General features: G+C 36.8%; 3 protein-coding genes across 5 annotated transcripts; all 3 read right to left on the bottom strand.

Annotated features, from left to right (window-relative positions):
* Positions 1-3,183: 3,183 nt before the first annotated feature.
* LOC135201517 (actin, muscle-type A2-like) lies at positions 3,184-6,988 on the bottom strand. The gene is made up of 2 exons (XM_064230508.1): positions 6,840-6,988; positions 3,184-4,389 (listed from the first exon to the last, which is right to left on the bottom strand). The coding sequence occupies exon 2, from the start codon at positions 4,364-4,366 to the stop codon at positions 3,236-3,238; it is 1,131 nt and encodes a 376-aa protein (XP_064086578.1). The 5' UTR covers positions 4,367-4,389; positions 6,840-6,988; the 3' UTR covers positions 3,184-3,235.
* A 6,799-nt stretch (positions 6,989-13,787) lies between these two features.
* LOC135201515 (actin-like) lies at positions 13,788-16,108 on the bottom strand. Of its 2 annotated transcripts, none has more exons than XM_064230506.1 (2): positions 16,028-16,108; positions 13,788-14,984 (listed from the first exon to the last, which is right to left on the bottom strand). In XM_064230506.1, exon 2 carries the CDS (start codon positions 14,965-14,967, stop codon positions 13,834-13,836), a length of 1,134 nt encoding a protein of 377 aa, XP_064086576.1. In that variant the 5' UTR covers positions 14,968-14,984; positions 16,028-16,108; the 3' UTR covers positions 13,788-13,833. The 2 variants fall into 2 exon arrangements, with proteins under 2 accessions (XP_064086576.1, XP_064086577.1); XM_064230507.1 differs by having other exon boundaries at positions 16,022-16,101.
* A 6,363-nt stretch (positions 16,109-22,471) lies between these two features.
* LOC135201514 (actin-like) lies at positions 22,472-25,636 on the bottom strand. 2 transcript variants are annotated; one of them, XM_064230504.1, is made up of 2 exons: positions 25,602-25,636; positions 22,472-23,738 (listed from the first exon to the last, which is right to left on the bottom strand). In XM_064230504.1, exon 2 carries the CDS (start codon positions 23,702-23,704, stop codon positions 22,571-22,573), a length of 1,134 nt encoding a protein of 377 aa, XP_064086574.1. In that variant the 5' UTR covers positions 23,705-23,738; positions 25,602-25,636; the 3' UTR covers positions 22,472-22,570. The 2 variants fall into 2 exon arrangements, with proteins under 2 accessions (XP_064086574.1, XP_064086575.1); XM_064230505.1 differs by lacking the exon at positions 25,602-25,636 and adding an exon at positions 25,410-25,549.
* Positions 25,637-25,945: the final 309 nt, after the last annotated feature.

Below are 25,945 nucleotides of genomic sequence, written 5' to 3'. Positions count from 1 at the left end.
ATATGCATATTACACTAACGTTTTCTCGGAATCCTCTTTAATTGTTTCAACTTCTCTAATTTTCTATGGATACGCTTTCATATCATGTAAGAATTCATTTTAACGTATATGGTAGTATTAATGATGGCGATGTTTAAAAATTAAAGAGGAGATATTCTAATTCATTAAGGTGTCGTACACTATTGGCATAATTTTCTGACTTGATTTCAACATTTCATGAAATATGAATTGTTTGTTCAAGTAACGTATCATTTAAGATTTCTTCTATCTGGTTTCTCTTTTTTTTTTTTCTATAGTGCTTCTTTTCTGTAGAAGGTTGCTTAGCAAGTGAGTGGCCTTGCAGGTGAGTGCCATATGGCTCTTCATTTTCTATACTGATAGTAATAATTAATAATACCAAAAATAATAATAATCTTACTATAATGGGCGTAATGTCTATCCGTCAGTCTGTCATTCAATCAAGGCCAACGGCTGATCCGATGGGCATGAAACCTAGCAGGGTTATAGTGGGGACACCTAAGATGGTTTATTATGGGGTTTCATCCTACCTCCCATCCCCCTCCGAAATGGGTGGGGTGAGAATAATCCCCTGAAACGGAGCTGGACCTGCCCGCGAAACTAGGCTGGTTACGCCCGTAGACTTAGTTACTTTACGAATTTATCATACGTAATTTCTGTATACATATGTTTGCCGTGGGAGATGTAAATATTACCTAGTGGCGTGCCCATGGGGCCTTTATCCCCATCCCTACACGCACACACATGCACACTATATATATATATATATATATATATATATATATATATATAGATGAGTTACGAAGTTTGCGCGTACGATAAGGAATTACGATTCACCACTCTCTTGTTATGCAAAATGAGTATATATATATATATATATATATATATATATATATATATATATATGAACCTATCACGGAATTATTTCATAAGTTTAAGAACGACAATAATTTCCAGGAAAGAAAAGGGAATGCTAGAATTTTAATCATTTACGGTCTTGTTCAATGACTTTGAGAGTACTTAGTAAATTGCTTTAAGTTACAGCTGCTGTACTGTAGCCTGTATTTTATAATATTTAAGTAAGTAATGTTGAAGGAGGTACAGATGTTGACATAATGTTTAGTAACTGAACGCGAAGTTTTAATACTGTCTTACAATATCAAGTACTCATTTTGCATAAGAAGAGAGTGGTGAATCGTAATTCCTTATCGTACGCGAAACTTCGTAACTTGTTACGCTTGTTTTTACAGGCCTCTTGAGAAAATTCAGGACTATTTGAACTTCACTCAGTCATGAAGGAAGAAATAAACTAATACGCATATATTTTGCAACAGTATCCAAAAAATGTTAGATAAATGTGTGTAGATTTTCAGTGGCACTCTTTGCCGTATAAGCGTATGATCCACATGTGTGATTTTAGTAACGATCGTATAAACATATTCAGCCATTGTTTACATTTTTAGTAAAGCTTACAAATATTAAAGATTAATACAACCATACCATAAAAAATGGTCGGGCAAAGGCACCTTCATTCTGCATAGCCTACGTCTCTTGGCGCCAGTGGTGAGATAAGCAAGCCTTGACCACCCTGTGGACGTTGATTACTGTCCTGAGTCACAGACGAACGCACCTTTGTCTTCTTACGAGTTTGAAGGCGCGTACTAGCTGCGCTGGAACCCGGCGCTGCCTGTCATGTGTCACCTTCCTAACCCACACCCACCGAGGGCGGACAAACAGATTTTCAGTAGAAGTGTGGATGTGTCATCTCTTATCCTCCCGATCCCCTACCTAACCTTCGGACAAACAAGAAAGATCCACTCGGTTTTTATTATTATTGTTAGATAATTATATTTAGGCTATCAAGAGGCTAGTGGTTCTGTTGATGTTAGACAGAGTTACACAGCATCAAAATACTCGGGTACAATTTGCGTTTAAAGTAGGATTCTCTTGATGAGTCTTTGCTGATGTCTTTCTTTGTAGTATTACATCAAAGAATACAGGAGAAAACGACCCTCGTGAAGCTATAAAATGTATTGCGTTACAACATGCCTAAACAATCTACACATATTTGCCCTGCAGTTTTATTCTATACTAACTCTAATAAGAATCTTCCGTTTGTAGTCTGCATAATATACTATACGGAATTTCTCTCCTATATGAAATGTATTATGTTACCATAAACCAAAAAGGGAGCGCACGCTTTCTGTCACTTACCTAGTCTGCAACTTTAGATTAGGACGAATTCCTCCTCCGTGCCAAATCATCTCTCGTTCCCTACGCAAAGTCAGACACAAAGTGAAAAACGACCACCCTCGTTATTATCATTACAGTCTCCGTCATTCTTTGGCACAGGTGAAGCCCAGGTGGATGGGCATGTGCTCTGAGGTTTATAAAAGGAGGCCTCAATTCTCTGCTTGGTATGATGAGGGGCAGACACCAGTCATTCAAGACGACAATTGCTATAGGGGGGTGGTTTAGGTGGACTACATAGTACTTACACTGCTGTGGAATTGCGGTATATTCTTCTTTCATTTTAAATTTAATTCAGCGGAGTTTTTATTTAGTTTTATTTACCTGAAGAATCTTTATTATATTCAGAAGGCTATGTTTTTTTATTTGTGCATTAAGTAGACTTCAAAATTTTATCATTTTTTCAAAAGGCCTCTTCAAAAAATAAATCAATCAAATCTGTATAATCGTCTTTTATCATTAGACTTCGACAGTGGTACGATAAAGTGACCAGAGTAGATTATAATGATAGACATTAATAATGTAATTCAATGAGTAAAAAATTGCAAAATTAATTTGCTGTACATACCTCTTAATAACTTGGATAGGAATTTGACATATTCTTCTGTATCAGGTGAAGATTTAATTCTTTTAATTTAGTATTACTTCATGAGATGTGCAGTCTTAATCCCCTTGATTTACTGTATATTAGGTCTATTTAAACATCATATTTAAATCCTGTTCATTTTTTGAGCTTGTCCTTAAAAAGGATGAAGTAGTTTTTCTTCTATATCACTATTTGATTAACACCCACTACTTCTTGATAAGAGATTGTGTATATTCCCAACTTCTTTCCGATAGGAAAGTAAAGAGAAAAATTAGAAAGTAAATCTTTATTTTAAAAAAGTACATAGAAAATTTAGGTTTAAGTTTCGTTTTATAGCCTATAAAAGATAAATGACTCGTTTTATATTAGAATGGAATAGATTTAGAAGCATTTGCGATGAACGATTGCTGGCCCAGATTCGTCGTACTCCTCCTTCGTCACCCACATCTGCTGGAAGGTTGACAAAGAGGCGAGAATAGAGCCCCCGATCCAGACGGAATACTTGCGCTCAGGAGGGGCGATGATTTTAATCTTGATCGTAGACGGGGCCAGATTTGTGATCTCCTTTTGCATTCGATCGGCGATGCCGGGGTACATGGTGGTGCCTCCCGAGAGAACAGTATTGGCGTAAAGGTCTTTCCTGATGTCGACGTCACACTTCATGATGGAATTGTAGACGGTTTCGTGGATGCCACAAGCCTCCATGCCCAGGAAGGAAGGCTGGAAGAGAGACTCGGGAGCTCGGAAGCGTTCGTTACCGATGGTGATGACTTGGCCATCGGGAAGCTCGTAGGACTTGTCCAAGGATGAAGAAGCCGAAGCCACTGACATTTCACCTTCGAAGTCAAGAGCAACGTAACATAGTTTCTCTTTCACGTCGCGGACGATCTCTCTCTCGGCCGTGGTAGTAAAGGAGTAGCCTCTCTCTGTCATAATTTTCATAAGGTAGTCGGTCAAATCACGGCCCGCTAAATCGAGACGGAGGATGGCATGTGGAAGGGCGTACCCTTCATAAATGGGCACGGTGTGCGAGACTCCGTCCCCCGAGTCGAGCACGATGCCGGTGGTGCGGCCGGAGGCGTAGAGAGACAGCACAGCCTGAATGGCGACGTACATGGCCGGGCAGCAGAAAGTCTCGAACATGATCTGAGTCATTTTCTCTCGGTTTGCTTTCGGGTTTAATGGGGCCTCCGTCAAGAGGACGGGCGACTCTTCGGGAGCGATTCGAAGCTCGTTGTAGAAGGTGTGATGCCAGATCTTCTCCATGTCGTCCCAGTTGGTGATGATGCCGTGCTCGATGGGATACTTGAGAGTTAGGATGCCCCTTTTGCTCTGAGCCTCATCGCCCACGTAGGCGTCCTTCTGGCCCATGCCGACCATCACGCCCTGGTGGCGGGCCCGTCCGACGATGGAGGGGAAGACAGCGCGAGGAGCATCGTCCCCTGCAAAGCCAGCCTTCACCATCCCCGAGCCATTGTCACACACGAGAGCGCAAGATTCCTCGTCATACATCTTGGCACAGTGCCCAGCGAAGGCTGTAAAGAGAAGAATATTCTGTTAGCGTCTAGTGTTCTGTTGTTATAATAAAAAAAAATGATAGCAATGGAAGATGATAGTAGTAAATGCTTAAAGTGACTGAAATTAATTGTACCAGTGCATATGTTCCAAATTAACACCAATTTTTATCATACTATCAAGTAATTACTGTAATAGCTTTAATTGCACGTATAGTCGTTATTATTGTTGACAAAAATATTCAGCATCCTGATATAGATCTGCCGTTCACTTCTCCTTCAGTCAGTGAACTCAGCGATAAGTAACGGAGCCAAAGGTATTTGTAAATCCTTGTTGTTGGGGGAAAAGGGGTGGGGGCCTGTGGGGGGAGGCGTAGGGAAGATACTGGGGGAAACAACAGTCTCGACTTCCCGTTTCCCATAGAGTATACTACACACGTGGTGTCTGGGCACGTGGTTCCGTACTTTTATCTGACTTACATATGATAAATTAACTTGAAAATTTCATTTTTTTTTATTTTTAATGCTCAGGGATTATCTGTGCGTGTATGTGGGGGTCGGGGAGGGGTGGGGCAGAGAAAATCTCGTTTGAATGAATATTATCTTTAAAGATAAATCTAATGGAAACTTACTAATTTTTGTCTTTCACTTCCACTCGTTTAAAACCCACGGTTTATGATTAATTAGTTACTAGATTTACCGGGAAATTTATTGTTATATTTTCTCGTGCACACAGTAATTCGTTATGCGTTCGTACCGATTTATGTGTGTTATCGTGTTAATAGGTTGCATTTTGCTTATTAATTAAGGCAAGTATCCCATCCTCTGTGACGATCTGGCTAAACATTAAACGAAGATCGTTGTAATGGATCAGTATGTGAAGATATTCAATATTTTTTGCGAAAGATATTAAGAAAAGAAACTCGTTAATCAAATTAAGATATGCAAATAGTATTGTATTTATTGATGGAATAAACTGCCATACCAAAAGTTAAACAGAAAGCTTGACATTATATACGTACGAAAAAAGTTTATGATATAATGAAGAATATTTTTTTTAGACGTGTTTGTGTTTTGTGGTTTTCTAGCTACCAACAAAAATCCTGTAATATGCAACTCTTAATGGAATTACGGGGTACGCATATTTTACAGTGAGCGAGGTGTTATTTTTTTTGTTTTTGGTGCCTGTTGAGGTAACTTTTTTCATTTACTGCTTGGTGTGACCCCTCTAAAATTTATTGTTTTAATGGATATGCTTGACCGAACTGTTCTGGAAACCTGTAAAATGCTAACTGCATCGGAGATGATTATTGCAAAGTCGCTTTTGGGGAATGCTCGCATTGCAGTTAATGCTGTAAGAATTGCATAACATTTTGCAGTAAAATTTATGTATTATCAGATAGTCTCTAAATCCAACGCTTACGATAGATTTAGAGCCACCATTGAACTCTAAAATTAATTTCTTATGGAATTCTCAGTACTCTAAAAGTTGGAATGAATAACCACATTGGATAGCTCACATTTTGATCCTGAAATACTACTAATGGACATTTCCGTGGCGGTAACACAGAACATTTTACAAGTAATACGACAACCTAAGGATTCCAAGTTCTTCTATAACCGATAACTTTGAACCCGTATGCCTAAGGTAATCCGGGAGAATTATTGACAGGAAAACAATTTCTTCAGTAAAGAAAACTCAGTTTTAGCGAGTCAGGAGTTTTCTGAATTCTATGCCTTGAACGAACCCAAAATCTGTCAGTTCCGTACGGAAACGTATTAATAGCATGAGAGAAAGCAGTAGTGTTTAAAAGCACAGTTGACGCGATTTAAAAATCTTGAAAATAAGAACAAGATAATTATCCTCGTGGGAGATAATCTGAAATTACCTTAAACTTCACGGTAGATGCTAAGACTGTATTAAGTGTGTATTGTTTTTTTTTGTACATGGAACGAAGTATATCTTACAGGTATCCATGTTCACACATTTCACACACCTTACCAGAATTGAATGCCTTTAACGTTGTGAAAGATTTAAATGTAATCACACATGCACATACATACACACACACCTGTATATATATATTATGTATATATATATATAATATCTATACACGTGTGTATGTATATATATATATATATATATATATATATATATATATATAATATATATATATATATATATATATACACGCACGTGTGTGTGTGTGTGTGTTAAAAATGATAGAGTAGCGAAAATGAGAGAGAGAAATCTTAGATACCATATCGCATATAGGCCTATAGGTGAGATGTAACATATGAAAGGAAAATCTGTAAGCTCAAGGGGCACCTACTCGTATGAGGTTCTATTACTTTTCACAGGAAAAAATACTTCAGATTGTGTGGTGTACATTAAAAAAAATCTGCAAACCCGTATTAACCTGGCCATATACCGCATTACATCATTCTCGCAACCCACATTTTATACGCACCTCCACAGAAAGATGAACCGCCGAGTAATTTCCGTAAACAAACAAAACTTGTTTCGTCAGCTGCGAATTCAACCGATGTGGTAACCGTGTATTGTCTTCTCCAGCGAACGTCAGGTGAAGACAGGCCAAGGGTGGCACCGGCGTGAGTGTCAACGTGAAACTGGTAACCTTAAGAGAAGTCTATACCCTATATAGTGCCAAACTGGTCTCCTTAGACATTCGAGGAACCCATCCCCTAGCATACCGAAGTCCCAGGAAAATTCTTACCGGATTTAACGACACCGGGTGACTGCCTCCCTAAGCAAGTGAGCGTGCGCCTGCGTATACCAAATTTAGACATGGGTACATACACCGTGTGGTTCTTTTCTGTTTCCTTATTAGGAAATAAGTGATTTGTCTTCTTCAATAGAAAGTACTAGCACCGGCCGTCTTCGGTTGCATTTTTTAGAACCATTTCATTTAACAACAAAGGTTATGTAAATGTGAAGTTGTTAGTGTAGACAATACATACCAGACAAGGAATCATTAGGTAATTTTTGAAATGAAGGGATTTTTCCTCTGCGATCACGATCAAAGAAAGTTGTTACCAAGACCGAATGGAATCTCATGTTGAATATATGAACTGAGGAACATTTTGGGGGAAATGTCATAATTTGATTCACCTGAGGAATTGACAGATTGCTTTTATTAGCACATTTAGCAGTGTTTTTACTTGCATTAAAGTTCATTGTAATGTCCCATTTTACGCTTCAGTGTTCTGCGGTTAAATCCCAAAGGAGAAGGATACTTTTCACATAAGTATACCTTTATGTATGTAGTATGTATGTTTATTTATGGCCTGATGACCTTGAATCTAGCTTTAACGCCCATAGAGGAGTCAGATTCAGTGTTAATACATTACATATATATATATATATATATATATATATATATATATATATACACATTATATTTATATATATATATATATATATATATATATATATATATATATATATATATATATATGTAATGTATTAACACTGAATCTGACTCCTCTATGGGCGTTAAAGCTAGATTCAAGGTCATCAGGCCATAAATAAACATACATACTACATACATAAAGGTATACTTATGTGAAAAGTATCCTTCTCCTTTGGGATTTAACCGCAGAACACTGAAGCGTAAAATGGGACATTACAATGAACTTTAATGCAAGTAAAAACACTGCTAAATGTGCTAATAAAAGCAATATGTCAATTCCTCAGGTGAATCAAATTATGACATTTCCCCCAAATGTTCCTCAGTTCATATATTCAACATGAGATTCCATTCGGTCTTGGTAACAACTTTCTTTGATCGTGATCGCAGAGGAAAAATCCCTTCATTTCAAAAATTACCTAATGATTCCTTGTCTGGTATGTATTCTCTACACTAACAACTTAACATTTACATAACCTTTGTTGTTAAAGGAAATGGTTCTAAAAAAAGGCACACACACACACACACACACACACACACACATATATATATATATATATATATATATATATATATATATATATATATATATATATATATACACATAGTGAATGTCTTTTACTATAATCCAACAGTATAATATGAAGATAAAAGCCCCATAAAGAACGTATAAATAGTGCTTTTATTGGCCTTTTATTTTCATATATAGTATATATATAGTATATATAATATATATATAGTATATATATATATATATATATATATATATATATATACATATATATGTATGTGTGTGCGCGTGTGTCTGTGTGTTTGTGTGTGTTTTAAAAAAATGCTTTCATATTTTCAAGTTGATGCGGATATACGCAAGGAAACGTAACTTTCGTTTTAGATGTAAGTTAATTCCGGGATCAGATAAATGGAATATTTACATTTTAAGTAGAAATTAGTTTATGCGCTATGAAATAACATATGCCAAAAAAAAAATACAATGATTTGATTAGTTAGTGTCTTGAATGTATTTGTAATTTTTCTAATATTAGGAGATCACTGTATTTTAAAAGAGATGATTTCACTATTTCCGTCTTTTTTACGTCTTTTTTTTTTTACGTGAATGTGTGTTTTCGCAGAATAGAATGCCCATAAGAGACATGCTTTTGGGTTGGAGGGCCCGCCGAAAAGGGAGAGAGCCAAAATACCCCACCCTTCCACCGTGTGAAAGATTCTTGCCAACCAAGCAGACAAGAGATGGCTGAAGAATATATAGAAGGAAAGAATTATTTATCGCCATATTATTATGCAGAAACTATGCTGATCTTTTTTTAGCATCCTAAAGTGAATTATGCGTTCTGTCCTGATATTTCTTCCTTGGTCATCCTGTTATGGGATCTCATTTTAATTTTTCTAGCTATTGATTTATGAATCTTGAGTTTATGCGTTTAATTCCCATTTTCTGAATTTGTCACGCAGTCCGTTTTCTGTATATCTGAATTGTCACTGTCAACCAGATTGATGGGTCACGATGAGACCACGTGGGTGGTTGTCATAACTAGTGTGCCGTCTGTCGTCGCTTCTTTACGCGCCCCAAACAGAAGAAAAAGTACTGTACTAATAAATATGGAATTGAAATGCGTTAGCTTATAAGGTTGTGTAAATTGCGAAATCATGACTTTCTATCACCATAATATTGAATTAGAGAATAAGAGCCAGACAGGAGCTGGGATGGCACTATATTTGAGACAACTTCGAGGTTTAATTTCTCGATGTGGGGAGGGCAAACATCCCCCTCCCACTGTTTAATTTGAGCATAAACGACTAGGGAGCTATTATTTGCAATTCCTGAGTTTATTTCATCCTCTAGTAAAGTATGCATGCGTGATATGTAGTCAGTTTTGTCAAGAACCACCAAACTATTGGATTTATCAGCCTTGGTAATGTGTAAGCTATTATCATTCTTCAATTCTTTTAAACTTTTTCAAACTTATATAGAGATGTCGCTCAGCTTTATCAATAGCGACATCTCTATATAAGTTTGAAAAATACTGTGACCTACCACAAAATCATTTAGACATTATCAAAGGCATGACATATAGTGCTACGCATGCCTACCATGAAGATAACTTCCCCGCTCGCTACAGAAAAAGTTTAAAAGAATTGAAGAATGATAATAGCTTACACATTACCAAGGCTGATAAATCCAATAGTTTAGTGGTTCTTGACAAAACTGACTACATATCACGCATGCATACTTTACTAGAGGATGAAATAACCTACAAAAAACTCGCAAAAAATCCGTTGGACCAAGTAATAAAAAACTTTAATATCAATATCAAACAAATTCTTAAAGATAAAAAAGAACTTTTGTGTCAGTTAACTGTAAAGTGTCCCTCATTACCTTAATTATATGGCCTAGTCAAAACTCATAAGGAAAACAAACCTATGCGCCCAATTATTAGTACTGTAGGATCAATTGCTTATAAACTATCTAAATATCTTACTAAACTGTTATCCCCGCTACTAGGAACTGTATCTAATTCACACATCCGGAATTCTCTTGATCTTGTGGAAAAATTAAATAACAATGTACTAAACCCTAGCGATATTTTTGTCAGTTTTGATGTATGTTCTTTGTTTACAAAAGTCCCTATTGACTCTTTGCTAGAATATTTAAGTAATGAACTTGTACTGCATGAATTGCCTATGTCCGTTAGTCACATAATTTCCTTAATTAAGTTATGTATTTGTGTTTGCAGATTTATTTTTAATGGAGAATATTACCAACAAATATTTAGTATGGCCATGGGTAACCCTTTATCACCTCTCCTTTCAAACTTATATATGGAATTTTTTGAGAGACAACTCCTCCCGAATATCACACTTATCCCCTTAAAATGGTACCGATATGTCGATGATATCTTAGTAGTCTTACCTGGTGGTATCGATGTAAATGATTTACTGTCTAAATTGAATAATTTAGTGCCATCCATAAAATTCACTGTTGAAATTGAAAATAACAATGTCATCCCTTTCCCAGATGTATTAATACATAGAGAATCTTTCCAATGCAAATTCAGTATTTATAGAAAACCCACAAATAATTTAACATATGTACATTTTTATTCTGGCCACCATCTTAATATTAAAATTTAAATTTTTTCTTCTATGTTCCTACGCGCTTTGCGTATCACGAGTCCGCAATACCTGGACCATGAAATAGAATACATAAAAAAGATAGGAAACGATCTCTGCTACCCACCTCATATAATTGATTTATGTTATCAAAAAGCTCATCAAAAGTTTTATAATGTTGCTAAAAATGAAAAAGAAATGCCTAAAAATGTACTTAGCTTACCTTATTTTCGTGGATTTGAAACCATAACATCAATATTTAAATCGTTTAATGTTAATGTAGTGTTCTCTTATAACAATACCATTAAAGATATGCTAATTAAGAATAGTCCCGTAACAAATAACAACATCATTTACAAAATTCCTTGTAAGGATTGCCCATCGTTTTACGTTGGTCAGTCTAGTAAAAATTTATGTGTTCGGATTAAGCAGCATATGTATTCAGTTAGAACAGCCCAGACTTCAAATGCACTGCTTATCCATCTGAGTGAAAAATCTCATTGTATTAATTGGGGTGATACCTCAGTAATTGCTAGATCTAATGATTATGTTTCAAGAAATTTACTGGAATCGGCAATTATACAAATCACTAATAAAAACAACCTAAATCTTAGTCTGGGAATGTACCATTTGGACCCATATATTTGTAAGATGTTTATGAAGGACCTCAAAATAAATGAACAACTAATAAATTAGTCCCACATGTATAGTTATTATTTCTTTCTCTCTCTCTCTCTCTCTCTCTCTCTCTCTCTCTCTCTCTCTCTCTCTCTCTCTGGTTCGATATTCTCTCTCCCTCTCTCTCTTGCTCGATATATATATATTTATATTTTCTTTCGTCTTTTCATTAATAATAATTTTTGTTGGGAAAATTTGTGTAAAAATTCATGATATTAAATTGTATATGCTCCCGTGTTGTTTTCAAAATGAACTGTTTTCTGGAAGAATCACTTGTTTACTGCGGGTATCCTTCAAGGTGTGGCTAATCTAGTAGTGTCAGTTTGTATATTAAGCCTTCTTTTGACTATGTTGTTTTTTTGTAAAATCAGTTTACCTCAGTAAAGGGTCCGAATAGGACCGAAAGTACTCGGCTATCTCGTTTTTTCATTTTTTCCTTCGTGGCAAAAAAACCTTTATATATATATATATATATCATATTATATAGTATATATATAGATATATATATATATATATATAATATATATATATATATATATAATTTTGCATGCATATATATAATCTTTACTTCGTTAGTATATATATTCGAATCTATTATCGTTATCATTATGAATAATGATAACGATAATGATGAATGTAGCAGTAACCTTTTTTTATTCTCTCTTGGCACTTTATTTTAGAGGAAACGGCTTTTTAATTAAAAATCTTTTAAAATGTCAATCGGATTCTGTCCTGCAAAATTGACATTTATCCTCTATTTTTTGAAGAGTTGTGAAACAGAACGAAGGAACTTGACTAAAAATTTGATGAACTGAAGCAAAGGCATGGTAAAGGAAGAACAGCATGTTGATATGAAATGTATGAGTATTTGTTAATCCAGGCAACTATAAAAGATAGAGCACTTCTTGAGAAAATTGTGCATTAGCGAGGGAGATAGAAATTTCTCAAGGTTCAACAACGCTAAATTATTCATGGAAGGTATATCTCAGATTGATTATCACAACAAAAGAAAATGACATGATACGACTTTTTCTGTATAGGGAAAACCTTTTGAATACTTTTTTTATCACTATTCCATTTTTATTAATTTTTCTTGTCAAGATTCAAGACTGATTTCTAAGAATAGTTGCATAATGAATAAACTGCTTGCTTGTTAACAATAATAAAAACTGTAGTAAACAACGCACCATTTAATCTGTTCTTGCTCAAGGCATAAAATCTAAGGTGGCTACTGCTAAAAATGTATTTGAAGATCATCTTTAAATACACACACACACACACACACACACACACACATAGCTGCAACTCAGAAAATGCTTGTTTACGGCAGTGGTGAAACGTCGACGATTTGAAAAATACAGATATTTTGACTGCCCGTAAGGTTGATTAATTAGTGCGCAACTTCGGCCAGTTTATGTGTTTCCCAATGCCTGATTTACGGCACAACCGTTTAACTTGGCTTGCAAAAGTAAATATCCTTGTTGATGGCCATGGTTTTGACGTTCTCATATTTACGTTTAGATTTCTTATATATACACATTTTAGGACTGGAATGTTTTATCCTCAGTTGATGATTGCTCGGTATGTAAGAATGCTTTTTATAATTTGTTATTTAAGTTTATATTTACAGTTCCAAATTAGTACCTTATAAGCAAATGTTTAAGGTTTGTTTATTTTTCCAGGGGTCTTGCAGTATTTTTAATTACTTCCATCAACTTATGCTACTTCGTAAGCGCATTTTTCAAGAAGTTAAAATCAGACGATATTTTTATAATTCATAGCTTCTTAACCCTAACCCACAGCTTTAAAAATTCAATCGTTTTCATTAACTTTGGCTTATGCTTGTATTGTGCTTCTAGATTTAAATATACAATTCTCATTATATAAAAATTTTTGTTTCCTTTCATCTTAACCAAGCGTGAGTGATGCACAGTTGATTACAAATATACATTTAGTTTGCTTTTGGAACGCATCGTATTATTGCTTAATCTATGAGCATGCGATGTAATGAGCACATACGCATTTTACCGTTAACAATAAGATTTTAAGACCTGAAAAAATATTCTTTTTTATATCACTTCAGGCTTGTCTAGCGGCATATTTATAAATGTTAATATTCCTCTTGAGTGTACAGTTAAACTAATGTGCGTAAAAGGCAAGAGCTTAATGAATACTTTCAAGTAAATTTCATTATCTTTATTTGGTGCAATCATTAATTTATTTGGCGTTAGAAACATTTTCTGTGAACAATTGTCGGCCCGGATTCCAAGTATTCTTCTTTGGTTATCCATAAGTTCTGGAAAGTGGATAAAGAGCCAAGGATAGAGCCTCCGATCCACACGGAATATTTCCTCTCTGGAGGGGCAATGATTTTAATCTTGATTGAAGATGGGGCCAAGTTGGTCATCTCTTTTTGCATGCGATCAGCAATACCGGGATACATGGTTGTACCTCCTGATAGTACCGTGTTAGCAAAAAGGTCTTTTCGTAGGTCAATATCACACTTCATTATGGAAGTATGGACGGTTTCGTGGACTCCTACGGATTCCATGCCTAGGAAAGACGGGTGGAAGAGCGCCTCTGGAGCCCGGAAACGTTCATTACCAATGGTAATGACCTGACCATCAGGAAGTTCGTAAGACTTTTCTAGTGAAGTGGATGCACCTGCGACGTTCATCTCACCTTCGAAGTCTAGTGCTATGTAACACAGTTTTTCTTTGATATCTCGAACAATCTCGCGCTCAGCGGTCGTAGTGAAAGAATACCCACGTTCAGTCATGATCTTCATCAGGTAGTTTGTGATATCGCGACCAGCCAAGTCCAGGCGGAGGATGGCGTGGGGAAGGGCGAAACCTTCATAGACAGGCACCATGTGAGAGACACCGTCACCTGAATCACAAACCAAGCCGGTGGTGCGGCCTGAGGAGTAGAGGGAGAGGACAGCCTGGATGCAGACGTACATGGAGGGCATGTTGAAGGACTCGAACATGATCTGAGTCATCTTCTCGCGATTGGCCTTCGGGTTGAGTGGTGCCTCGGTAAGCATTGTTGGACACTCCTCAGGGGCAACACGGAGTTCGTTGTAGAAGGTGTGGTACCAGACCTTCTCCATGTCGTCCCAGTTAGTGATGATGCCATGCTCGATGGGGTACTTGAGGGTCAGGATACCTCTCTTGCTTTGGGCTTCGTCACCAACATAGGCATCCTTCTGACCCATACCCACCATTACACCTTGGTGTCGTGCACGACCAACGATGGAAGGGAAAACGGCTCGAGGGGCATCATCTCCTGCAAAACCAGCTTTGACCATCCCAGAGCCATTATCACAAATGAGGGTCGCCGAGTCTTCTTCGTCGCACATCCTTACTTTTTATTGATCTGAAAGAAGAGCACAAGGAAATCATTGATAGTTTTTACTCATATTTATCTTGCTGAAAATTTTACTGTCCCATTTTCATAATATGTAAAAATGATCTCACTGAGAAATAGATGTGGAAGTTTTGAGTGTTTCCATTATTTTTTGTAAATGCTAATAGGTGTCCGATTCAGATATTTCTTCATTGTATTCGAATTATAAATAGATTTCTTATAATGTGTGTCCTACAGCAATGATATATTTTTTGTTTGTAGCTGATAATACCATTCCTCTTTATAAGTTGAAAATCGTCTGTAAACACGAAAGCTTCACAGTAGTTCTAGATAAATTTCTCTGACCCGACCTGCTATAAGAGGAAGGAATAGTTTAAAGTGCTTTTGACAAATTTTTGACAAAATGAAACATTTTCCTAAAGATATGATCAAAATGGATGTGTAAATAAAAATGGAAATGCAATTGTTGAATTTATACATTACGAATATCAGTTTTGTATTGTGGATCTAGTTAGTTAGTCTCGTAACTAGTTAGTCGATAAAACTAGGATGGGAATACATAGAAAGAGATTGATGTGAGAGATAAAGAGATACGCTATAAAAAAAGATTTTTAACGAAACTAGAGAATACGTGTATGACAGGGATGCATAACGCACTGCTAATGAAGACATTTTTAGTTGCTGATGACGCATAATATTATGGAAGGCTTGCTACGCATGAAATTCATCCACGAATAAGTCGTTAAAATGAGAATGGAGCGGGGACCGTGTATCAAGGCGATATTTCTAATTTATTTCATTTGTATTGGATGTGGTGCAATAAAAATCCGGGATATCCAGTTGTCAATAATGTCGCTGAATTTTTCGTCAGTATCACAGCTTGTACATTGACGTCTTTAAATCTAGTTTCTCTTATCTTTAATATTTTCCTTTCAGGACAGTGGTTTTTGAGATCATTTAGCACGTATATGTGACACTTATTGATATTTATCATTTTGTATAATGTAACGCTTACTGATACGTATCCTTTTATATAAATTGCTTACACTCACTGAAACTGGTTTTGTCAGCCTTCAACCGCTGTCACCAACTTCAACCACTCTACTCCTGGCCGTGAGTCTTACCATCTGACTAAAGGAGATTCAGCACTTTACCTTCTTTTTATAGTTTACTCAAAATTCTTAACGACTGGAATGTTTACCTGCGCCAAAGATGGGCTATCTGAAGTAATCCATTTTAAATGTACGCCCTTAGTTAAAGGTACTGCAGTTGCAAATGTTCTCATGCAACCTCCTCAGATAGCGTCTGAGGTAATTAAGAGCTATAGACGAAATGGAATGCTAATTCGAAATAATAGAGAAATGTTAGATTACTGGGTATTTTCTTTTTTATGGAAGTATATAACTTTCTCAAGTACTAGCTGCGGAAGCCTTTGCCTGTTTATTAGGATTTAATGCTTAACATGATAAAGGAACTAGATATTTAGCAGAAGTAAAAGCTCTGGATTCTTCTCAAGTCACTGAGCTGTCGCTCTGATTTTCTCTCAGGCACAGTGCAGTCTGAGGCAGAGGCACTTACGTTTGAGTTAATCTGTACACTTTAAGTGATAGCTTGCTACATTTTCGTTTCCTTAATGTACTGATGTGAATGCCTAATAATCTAGACTGCTGCCACATACTAGGATTATTATCAGGCCCCGAAGTTTGAAGGGTATGCGTTCACCCTCGGTACCTCTCAAGAACGGGTTAGCTAATTTTGATTAATTTTTTTTTTTCATTTAAAATCATGAAGTAGTTTCCTTGATTATATAAGGGTTATTGAAAAAATCCATGAATATCAGACGCATGCTCATGATGATCATAAACTTGTGTGAGCTGTAGAAACGCGCAAAAACTATTTTGAGTTATCGTCATAGTTTATAGCTTACAGAAAAAAGTGTTGATCGTATATCCACGGAACTATAGGAAATGGATCTTCAGTCATTGCAGAATTTTTGAAGTAAGCATAACCTGAAGAAACTGATTTGATTTTCCTTTATATACAGTTGTTATAGCGTGGGACGATTAGTCTGCAGTAGTATCAAGAGTTCTAAATGAGACGAATAAAATTCAGTGATAATGTTGTGATGTCTGGAACTGACTGACTTACTGCCCGTAGTTTCTTTCTATATGTATTTTTTATATACTGTGATATTCTCTCAAAAATTTTCGGCACGATCTTTTTGCCTTTCTGGAAGCTTTTTACCTTTATACCTGAACTTGATGGCTATAAAGATGGCTATTTTTTTTAAATGGTTTGTTTCAATGGTATTTGACAGAAGCCGTTCGCATATTGGTTCGACAGTAAACGCACTACAGTCAAAACGCCTATCGTTCTCTGAGGAATATTCGCCGTCACCAACATGCGTATCAAAACAATCACTAACTAACCAATGAGAGTCGAACTGGGTATTGACAGTGACAGATTTATTTACACCTCACTACAACAACGGAAAACCATCAGACGGAAAGTAAGTAGTTCGTCCTGAGAAGGTACTCGCCAAGGTATTCTGGGCACAGAGTAATGGCAATACATTAGCTATAAGCGAGGTCTACATCGCGAATGAGATGTGGGTATAAATAGAAAGGGGAACGACGTGGAAGAACGTAGACGCTGCACCTGCTTCTCCCGCCGGGAGTTCCTTTCAGGTGAATCGAGTTCTCAGTGGCATTCCGTCGTCGTTCTTGTGGCATTCCTCCCTTTTATACATTAATCGAATTACAGGGCTTATATAAACTGACACGTAATCTGTCAGATGCGATCTCTCTCTCTCTCTCCTCCTTCTCCTAAACTGCTCTCCTCTCGCTCTCTCTCTCTCTCTCTCTCTCTCTCTCTCTTATATGATATAGATATATATATATATATGTATTATATGTATATATATATATATATACTATATATAATAGATATATATATATCTATACAATATATATCTATACTATAATATATATATAGTAATATATTATATATATATATATATTGTGTGTGAGTGTCTGTATATTATGTATGTATGTATGCGTGTGTGTATATATATATATATATATATATATATATATATATATATATATATATATATATATATATATATATATATATATATATATATATTATAAAGTTTGTTGGTAAGAATCACATTGAACGTTTGTTCATTGCTTTATAGAAAAATTTGTATAATTTCCCGAGGATGAAGTTATTGCAACTTGATGACTTTTTGTTGTGATGTCTGGAACTGACTGACTTACTGTCCGTAGTTTCTTTCTATATATATTTTTTATATAAGACGCGAACTTCTGGTTTTGAACGGTATTTTATTATCCCTTAATGACCCTTTTAGCTCTAGTTCCTTTATAAATTTAGAATCCATTTGGTTTCTGGTTTTCCCTGTGTTATTGTCTTAAAAGCAAGACGACGTAAAATCTCAATTTTCTTTTCTTTTTGCCAATGTAATGAAGTATTTGCCGACGAGGAGTTGCTCGTAAAATATTTAAGACTAATTATATTTGAATTTGTTTAGAATGTTTATTTCTGGGTTTATTTTAGCATCTACGACCTTGGTCATGATACAACGTCCCATGGTAATGTTTATCTTTATCAAGATGCGGATTTTATAGCAATTTCCTGACATTTGCCAATGAACATCTCATAATTCGATGTCCCTTATCCTCATATTTTGGAAACTGATATACTTAGTATTCGACTTTTCTTGATCTTATTGGTGTAAGTTTGATGTGAGTCGCGAACGTTTATTTATTCTTAAAAGGTAAAAATGTGTGAGACAGAAAGTTGCGCGAACAGTCCGTAGACTACTTCCGTTTTCTTCTTATTCGTTTTCTATTCAGTGGTCCAAATTCCGAGATGACAAATGCCTCTCTCTCTCTCTCTCTCTCTCTCTCTCTCTCCTCTCTCTCTCTCTCTCTCTCTGAAGCAGTTATTAACCATATTTACAAATTAGGGTTAGGCCAAATAATCTGTCATCCAGGGAGACAGACTTCAGAACATTAACTGGAAATATATTGTTAATCATACTTTTGAAAGAGAGAGAGAGAGAGAGAGAGAGAGAACACCATAACCTGAATATTCCACCCAGTGGTTGGAGGAATAACCAAGGTATCTAGCACACAACTTCCTTACTTATGCAGATAAATAAATAACACAATATCAGGCATCGTTACCAGGGTTGCTCCAGCGGGTAATTACAAGTATCTTAACGAGTCATTTTCAGTCTCTTTGTTTAACCAATCATGTCGCCCAAACGGTTTGAAATCACTTCAAGTGTTTTAACATCATCACATTCAGTCCGTTGTAAACAAATAGATGACATATGAATTTATTTTAGACTTTTTCCCTCTTTTTATGCCTATTAACGTTACTTGGATAGGTTCATTCATTAAAGGCTATCATAGCGAAATGACTTTCGGATATTTGATATGAAAATGTGCATAAAATGGTGAAATAATAGAATATCTCAAGTACAGTGGAGTTAATTGGTATATGCGAATCCTAGGCTTCTCCAAGTTTTTTAGTTTCTGTAAATGAAAACTATTGTGCCGACTTTGTCTGTCCGTCCGCACTTTTTCTGTCCACCCTCATTTCTTAAAGACTTCTGAGGCTAGCGGGCTGCAAAGTGGTATGTTGATCATCCACCCTCCAATTATCAAGCATACCAAATTGCAACCATCTAGCCTTAGCAGTTTTCATTCTTTCAGGTTAAAGTTTGCCAAAATCGTTCTCCTGGCAACAATGTAGGATAGGCCATCCCCGGGCCGTGGTTAAAGGTTCATGGGCCGCGGCTCTTATAGCATTATACCGTGACCACAGAGAGATAGGTCTATTTCCGGTGGCCTTGATTATACGCTGTAGCGGCTGTACAGAAAACTTGATTGCACCGAAGAAACTTCGGCGCATTTTTTTACTTATTTGTTTTGCAAAGTAGTCGAAAGGCTTAGTTGCCTGATAAAGACACGTAAATTTTTGCCAGGTTCTGTTACGTTCTTCAGCATAAAACAGAAGAAAAAGAACAAGCATTTTACTACTGTTAATAGAATATTAGCAGAATGCATCTCGTCTCTTGATTTGAATTTGAAGTGCCTTGTCTATACTCCGTTTTTTTCCATCTGTCCATCCGCCTGTGGTGTTTGCATATGGTAACACTGCGTCTCGGGCTTTAGATAGTTACATTCAGCTTACATTCAATAATTATAATAATATCCTATTTCGAATATTAACTGTAATTCGCATACAGTAGATTATTAAAACACTTTTCAGTTGCAAATGTACACCCTGATATCCTTTTATTTACCTAACACTTACACATAGCGTAACTATCTAAAGCCCGGGACGCAGTGTTACCATACGCAAACACTACCGGTGGGTGGACAGATGGAAAAAAACCGAATAGTGTCAGTAAGCTCACGTTGATGCTCACAGGAAGGGTGAGATGTTTCGGAGTTTCGTTGAGCTTGATCGGTCCGCTAAACCCTTTTGGAGCAACCAGAGGGACACCGATCATTCGCCTGATCGATGGCTTAGTCACCGTCGGCTAAGTAACATTTTGTTGAAGGAAAAAAAACCATGTTATTTTTAACCCCAGATATCCTACCCCGTAGGAGGGTAGTGCCGTCAGTGCACCTCATGCGGTGCACTGTAGGCATTACTTCAGGTTCTTTGCATCGTCCCTTCGGCCCCTAGCTGCAAGCCCTTTCATTCCTCTTACTGTACATCCATTCATAACCCTTTTCTTCCATCTTGCTATCCACCCTCTCCTAACAACTGTTTCATTGTGCAACTGATTTGAGGTTTTCCTCCCTGTTACCACTTTCTATTCTCAGTTTCTTTTTCAGCGCTGAATGATCTTATAGGTCCCAGTGCTGGGCCTATGGCCTAAATTCCATATTCCATTCCATTCCTAGATTTTCTGTATATTATACTTTTTCGTAATTTTCAACTGGTTCACCCTGTGTCCCTGATTGGATGGGTGGGAACTGAGAGAGGTTTAGTGCATAGAAGGTACCTTTGAAGAGAAGGAAATAAAGGTTCATTTTAGTGTCTCTCTGGTCCTCAGTAGCATTTCTCTGTTCGATTTGCTTTTCTCTCAGTCCATATCTTCTCGTCTCACTTAGCAGTCTAAATTTACCTTTTTCACGCTTCTTCTAAGAGTGCATTCTTCCCGTGATCCATCTCAAACCGCAGAAATCAAACCCTTTGGTCTCGTGTTATTTAGTGAAATGATAAGACAGCGAAGTTATAGAGATATAATCATCAGAGTCTTTGAAAGACCTCGGGTGCTGCGTTTACGATCGCTAAAGAATTTCTTTGAGCCTTTGCATTCATCTTGGAAAACGAAAGGAAAGAAGAAGAAGAAGAAGAAGAAGAAGAGAGAGAGAGAGAGAAGAGAGAGAGAGAGAGAGAGAGAGAAGAGAGAGAGAGAGAGATAAGATATTTTCAGGACTACAAATACGGTATACGTGATTGGTGAAAGAGTTGGAGGAAATTACATTAATTTATGTTTTCACACCATAAGGTGAATAAAGATTAAACAAAAGGACTGTTTTTGCATGATTTTGTGCGAACGCAGCATTTGCCCCCAGAGTTTATATGTTCAGTTCTCGCAACATAATTTTGTTTACAAATAGTGGACCTCACAATCATTATAAAAAATGTCCTTGCACCTTCTGTTAATAACAACGTGATTTTTTGTAAATTTCCTTGATAAGAATATAGACAATGCTTTTTGGGAATTCCAATTCTGACGAGCGTTTATTTTTTTCAGTCCTATAGATACTGGCTTTGAAGTTACTTGAGTATCCATCCGTTGATCAATGGCAGGGAATGTTTGTTTCATGTGTGAGCAAGGTAGCGCAGTCTTTGGTTGGTGAGACTGCAGATTACTGATTAATTTATCCGTAATTCCCCGTAAATAGAAGTAATATGGAGGGAATTAGAAACATTCATTTGCCATAAATGTTACGCTACAACCTCTCTGAGTGTATTGAAATTATTCGTCTGTAGAGATCTCAGATATTTGATTAAAAACTGAGATTCATGTTACTGATTTTGTAAAGAAATATGGAAAGGGCGTTTTCAAGATTCAGTTTATCAGCCATCTTGAAGTCATTTGAATATAAGTTTTATCCACATATTTACTGAAGGTACGGTGTAAATTTGTTCCCACATTAAAAAAAAAAAAACTTGTCTTCATAATTCATTAAAAGAGGTAGATTTTTTTTTTTTTTTTTATTGATGTTGAGTAGAAAACGTTTTGGTAATGTGGAAGGAGCGTTTATTAAATTTGCTTTCACACAAATACTATATTAGAAATATTTAATCAATAATTTTTTGTAAGCGATGCAACATTGTTTTTTTTTTGCAATTTGACTTTAAATGTACTATGCTGATATTCGATATAATTTTAAGTTTCATATTTGTAACGAAAATAAGTTGGGAAGAAAATGGAAAAGTGATGATAAGAAACGAGTTTATTTAGACTTGAAACATCATTGTGGTGGCAACATTACTACAAGAATATATGACAGGAAGTACTTAACGGCTCATATTTTTTAGAAGCACTTTCTGTGAACAATACCAGGACCAGATTCTTCATATTCCTCCTTGGTGACCCACAAGGCCTGGAAAGTGGAGAGAGAACCAAGGATGGAACCACCGATCCAGACGGAGTACTTCCTCTCAGGGGGAGCAATGATCTTGACCTTAATAGTGGATGGAGAGAGACCAGTGATTTCCTTCTGCATCCTGTCAGCAATACCAGCGTACATGGTGGTACCACCAGACATGACAATGTTGGCCAACAAATCCTTCCTGATGTCAATGTCGCACCTCATGATGGAATTGTGCACAATCTCGTGAACACCAGCAGATTCCATACCTAGGAAAGAGGGCTGGAACAGAGATTCTGGAGCACGGAAACGCTCATTGCCAATGGTGATGACTTGACCGTCAGGAAGCTCATAAGACTTGTCAAGAGTTGAAGAGGCAGCTGCAGTGTTCAACTCAGCCTCGAAGTCCAGAGCAATGTAGCAGAGTTTCTCCTTGATGTCACGGACGATCTCACGCTCAGCAGTGGTAGTGAAGGAGTAACCCCGCTCAGTCATGATTTTCCCAAGGTAATTTGTAATATCACGTCCTGCTAAGTCAAGACGAAGGATTGCGTGGGGAAGGGCAAAGCCTTCATAGACAGGCACCATGTGAGAGACACCATCACCAGAGTCGCAGACCTGACCAGTGGTACGGCCAGAGGCGTAGAGGGACAGGACAGCCTGGATGCAGACGTACATGGCGGGCATGTTGAAGGACTCGAACATGATCTGAGTCATCTTCTCACGGTTGGCCTTGGGGTTAAGGGGAGCCTCTGTTAGCATGGTGGGGCACTCCTCAGGGGCAACGCGGAGCTCATTGTAGAAGGTGTGGTACCAGACCTTCTCCATGTCGTCCCAGTTGGTGATGATACCATGTTCGATGGGATATTTTAGAGTAAGAATACCCCTCTTGCTCTGGGCCTCATCACCGACGTAAGCATCCTTCTGACCCATACCCACCATCACACCCTGATGGCGAGCACGGCCGATGATGGAAGGGAAGACAGCGCGGGGGGCATCGTCGCCGGCAAAGCCAGCTTTGACAAGGCCGGAGCCGTTGTCACAGATGAGAGTCGCCGCATCCTCTTCATCACACATGGCTGGAGTTTGTTTAGAAGTGTTTCTTGTCTACCTGGAAAAATGAGTGAAAATTGGTTATGTTCAGTGCTTTTTATTTTTGTTTATTTGGAGATAAATATCTCTTAAATTTATTATTGTCAAAAGACTTGTTACTCCTATTTTATCAAAGATTCAAATTTACATGTTTGTATGAAACTTTTTTCCCCTTATAATTAGGAATTTTTATATTTATTTATCTGTGGAAGTCGCTAAATTACCTTTTTTCCCCTTTTAGTTAACAGGATGGAAACAATTTATAAAATGTTAAAGAATGTACTAAAATTTTCATATAATTTTCAACACTTCGCTGACAGTGCAAAATGTATAAGCGCATTATCGAATGTATCGTTGCTTCTAGTCTTATGCAGTTTATTCATATGTCCCGTGTATGATTACATTTGAAGCTTACATCTGATCTATGTTATGTATAAGAAAACCGTTATAAATCTCAATCCGTTTTCCCGTTAGTATGGAATTTAAAAAACTAGCTTAGTACGAATTAAACTTCTTCTTACTTGGATTTTATTGTTGCATTTAAAATTCCTACTATTGAACGCTTGCTCTTAAACCAGTTAATTAAAGATGCATAGATACACCTTTGTCCTTAAATATATACCCGGCTTATTTTTTATACAGCGTCATTAGTATCTATGATAAAATTGTATGTAAAGAAAAGCAATCTATAAATTGTTAGAAAATTAAAATAACTCTCATAAGAATTTAAAATCAGGGCATACTAATGCATTATAGAAAGGAAATTCAGGCCTATGATTGTTTCAGAGGCAAAATTTATCACTAACTAACAATGCTTGAAAATGACTAGGCTGTGGGCACTCAAAACTTCACTTGAGAGCCTGTTACAAGAGACAACTTCTGAAAGCTTAAGATCAAGTTTCTCCATTAGTTGTTTTATCCCAAAGCGTTGGCACTTGAGAAGTCTTTTCACTCAATAAGCTAATGTTAAATTTGAGCGGAAAACAGGCAATAAAAAAGAAGTTATTAATCTTGCATTGTGTTCGGAGTTAGCTAAGAAGATTTCACAATATTCGTTCACTTAAAGACGAATCTCTTCATAAGCCGTAAAAAGGAGATTGTCGAATGGTTCCGTCGATTTTAGTTTGTTTAATGAAGATATTTAATTTGGTAAAAAAAAAAAACAATCTTTGAGAAACGACGGAAATAGCAGAATTTCAGAAAACGCATTTTGTTTTCTATAAAAAGAGAAAGAACGCGTTTTGTTTTCTATAAAAAGAAAGAGAACGCGTTTTGTTTTCTATAAAAAGAACAGTGAGATGCAACTAAGATACTTAAGAAAGATAAATAAATTTGTTAGCTGAAGAAATGACAAGTTTTTTGGGGGCGAGAATTTGATTTACGTAGCCACTGAGACCGGCGCAATATCGTGGGAGGGCCGGAGAATTCAATATTACGTGGCATTTGTTTAGGTTGAATTAATATTTTGTATTCTACAACAGGAACAGTTAAGCCAACGCTATAAAGTAGTGAATAAATTATGGAAGAATTAAACTGAGTAGCCCTCTATCTTTTGTGTGTTCAATATGAATTAAGTAAACAGAGGCTTCTGGGATCGTTAATCCTTTCACTTATTGACCTTATAACTCGAACAATTTCACTTCGTTTAAAATCAAACACCAGAAAAGTAGCTGAAACTCCAGAAGCATACGGTAGCAATCCACAAGTATGTCCTCAGATACCACTGCTTGCGTAAAAGCTCACTGCAGACGGACTGACTGCCGTATCTCCTCTTTGCAAGCGCACAATCTGAGGCCCAAGATCCGGCTAAGGACAGCCAATTGACACACATTTCCCACTCCGAGTGGCCTGGTTTGAACCACCGGCTGTCGAAGGAACTTACCACCACCGGTCTCCTGAGTCGCGAAGTGACTAAGGTGGGGCGGGGAAACCTGCTCTTTATATACATCCACCTGCATGATTCTTCCCAAGAACGAATTCCGAAGAGGAGCCAAAAAGGCCTAAAGTAGGAACTGGGAATCAGCTGTCCCATGGTCTTGGGGAGACAGATTCCTCTAAATTAAAGGAGACGACGATCCGTCAAGGGGGCCATCTTTCAAGATAAAAGCCTGCGTCTGTACACGGCCGTAGAAGCGACCTTTTAATGGATATTTGCGTTTTTTTCACCGCGTGGACATGGTTTGTTTTTATTTGTTTCTTATTTTTACGCGAGGTATAATTTGTTTG

The sequence above is a fragment of the Macrobrachium nipponense genome, chromosome 28 (assembly GCF_015104395.2).
Source record: "Macrobrachium nipponense isolate FS-2020 chromosome 28, ASM1510439v2, whole genome shotgun sequence".
In the NCBI taxonomy this organism is placed as follows: Eukaryota; Metazoa; Arthropoda; class Malacostraca; order Decapoda; family Palaemonidae; genus Macrobrachium; species Macrobrachium nipponense.
This window is presented reverse-complemented; position numbering and strand designations above follow the sequence as displayed.

Coding starts and splice junctions, on each gene's coding strand:
- LOC135201517 (XM_064230508.1), bottom strand. CDS start 4,366: ATGTATGACGAGGAATCTTGCGCTCTCGTGTGTGACAATGGCTCGGGG.
- LOC135201515 (XM_064230506.1), bottom strand. CDS start 14,967: ATGTGCGACGAAGAAGACTCGGCGACCCTCATTTGTGATAATGGCTCT.
- LOC135201514 (XM_064230504.1), bottom strand. CDS start 23,704: ATGTGTGATGAAGAGGATGCGGCGACTCTCATCTGTGACAACGGCTCC.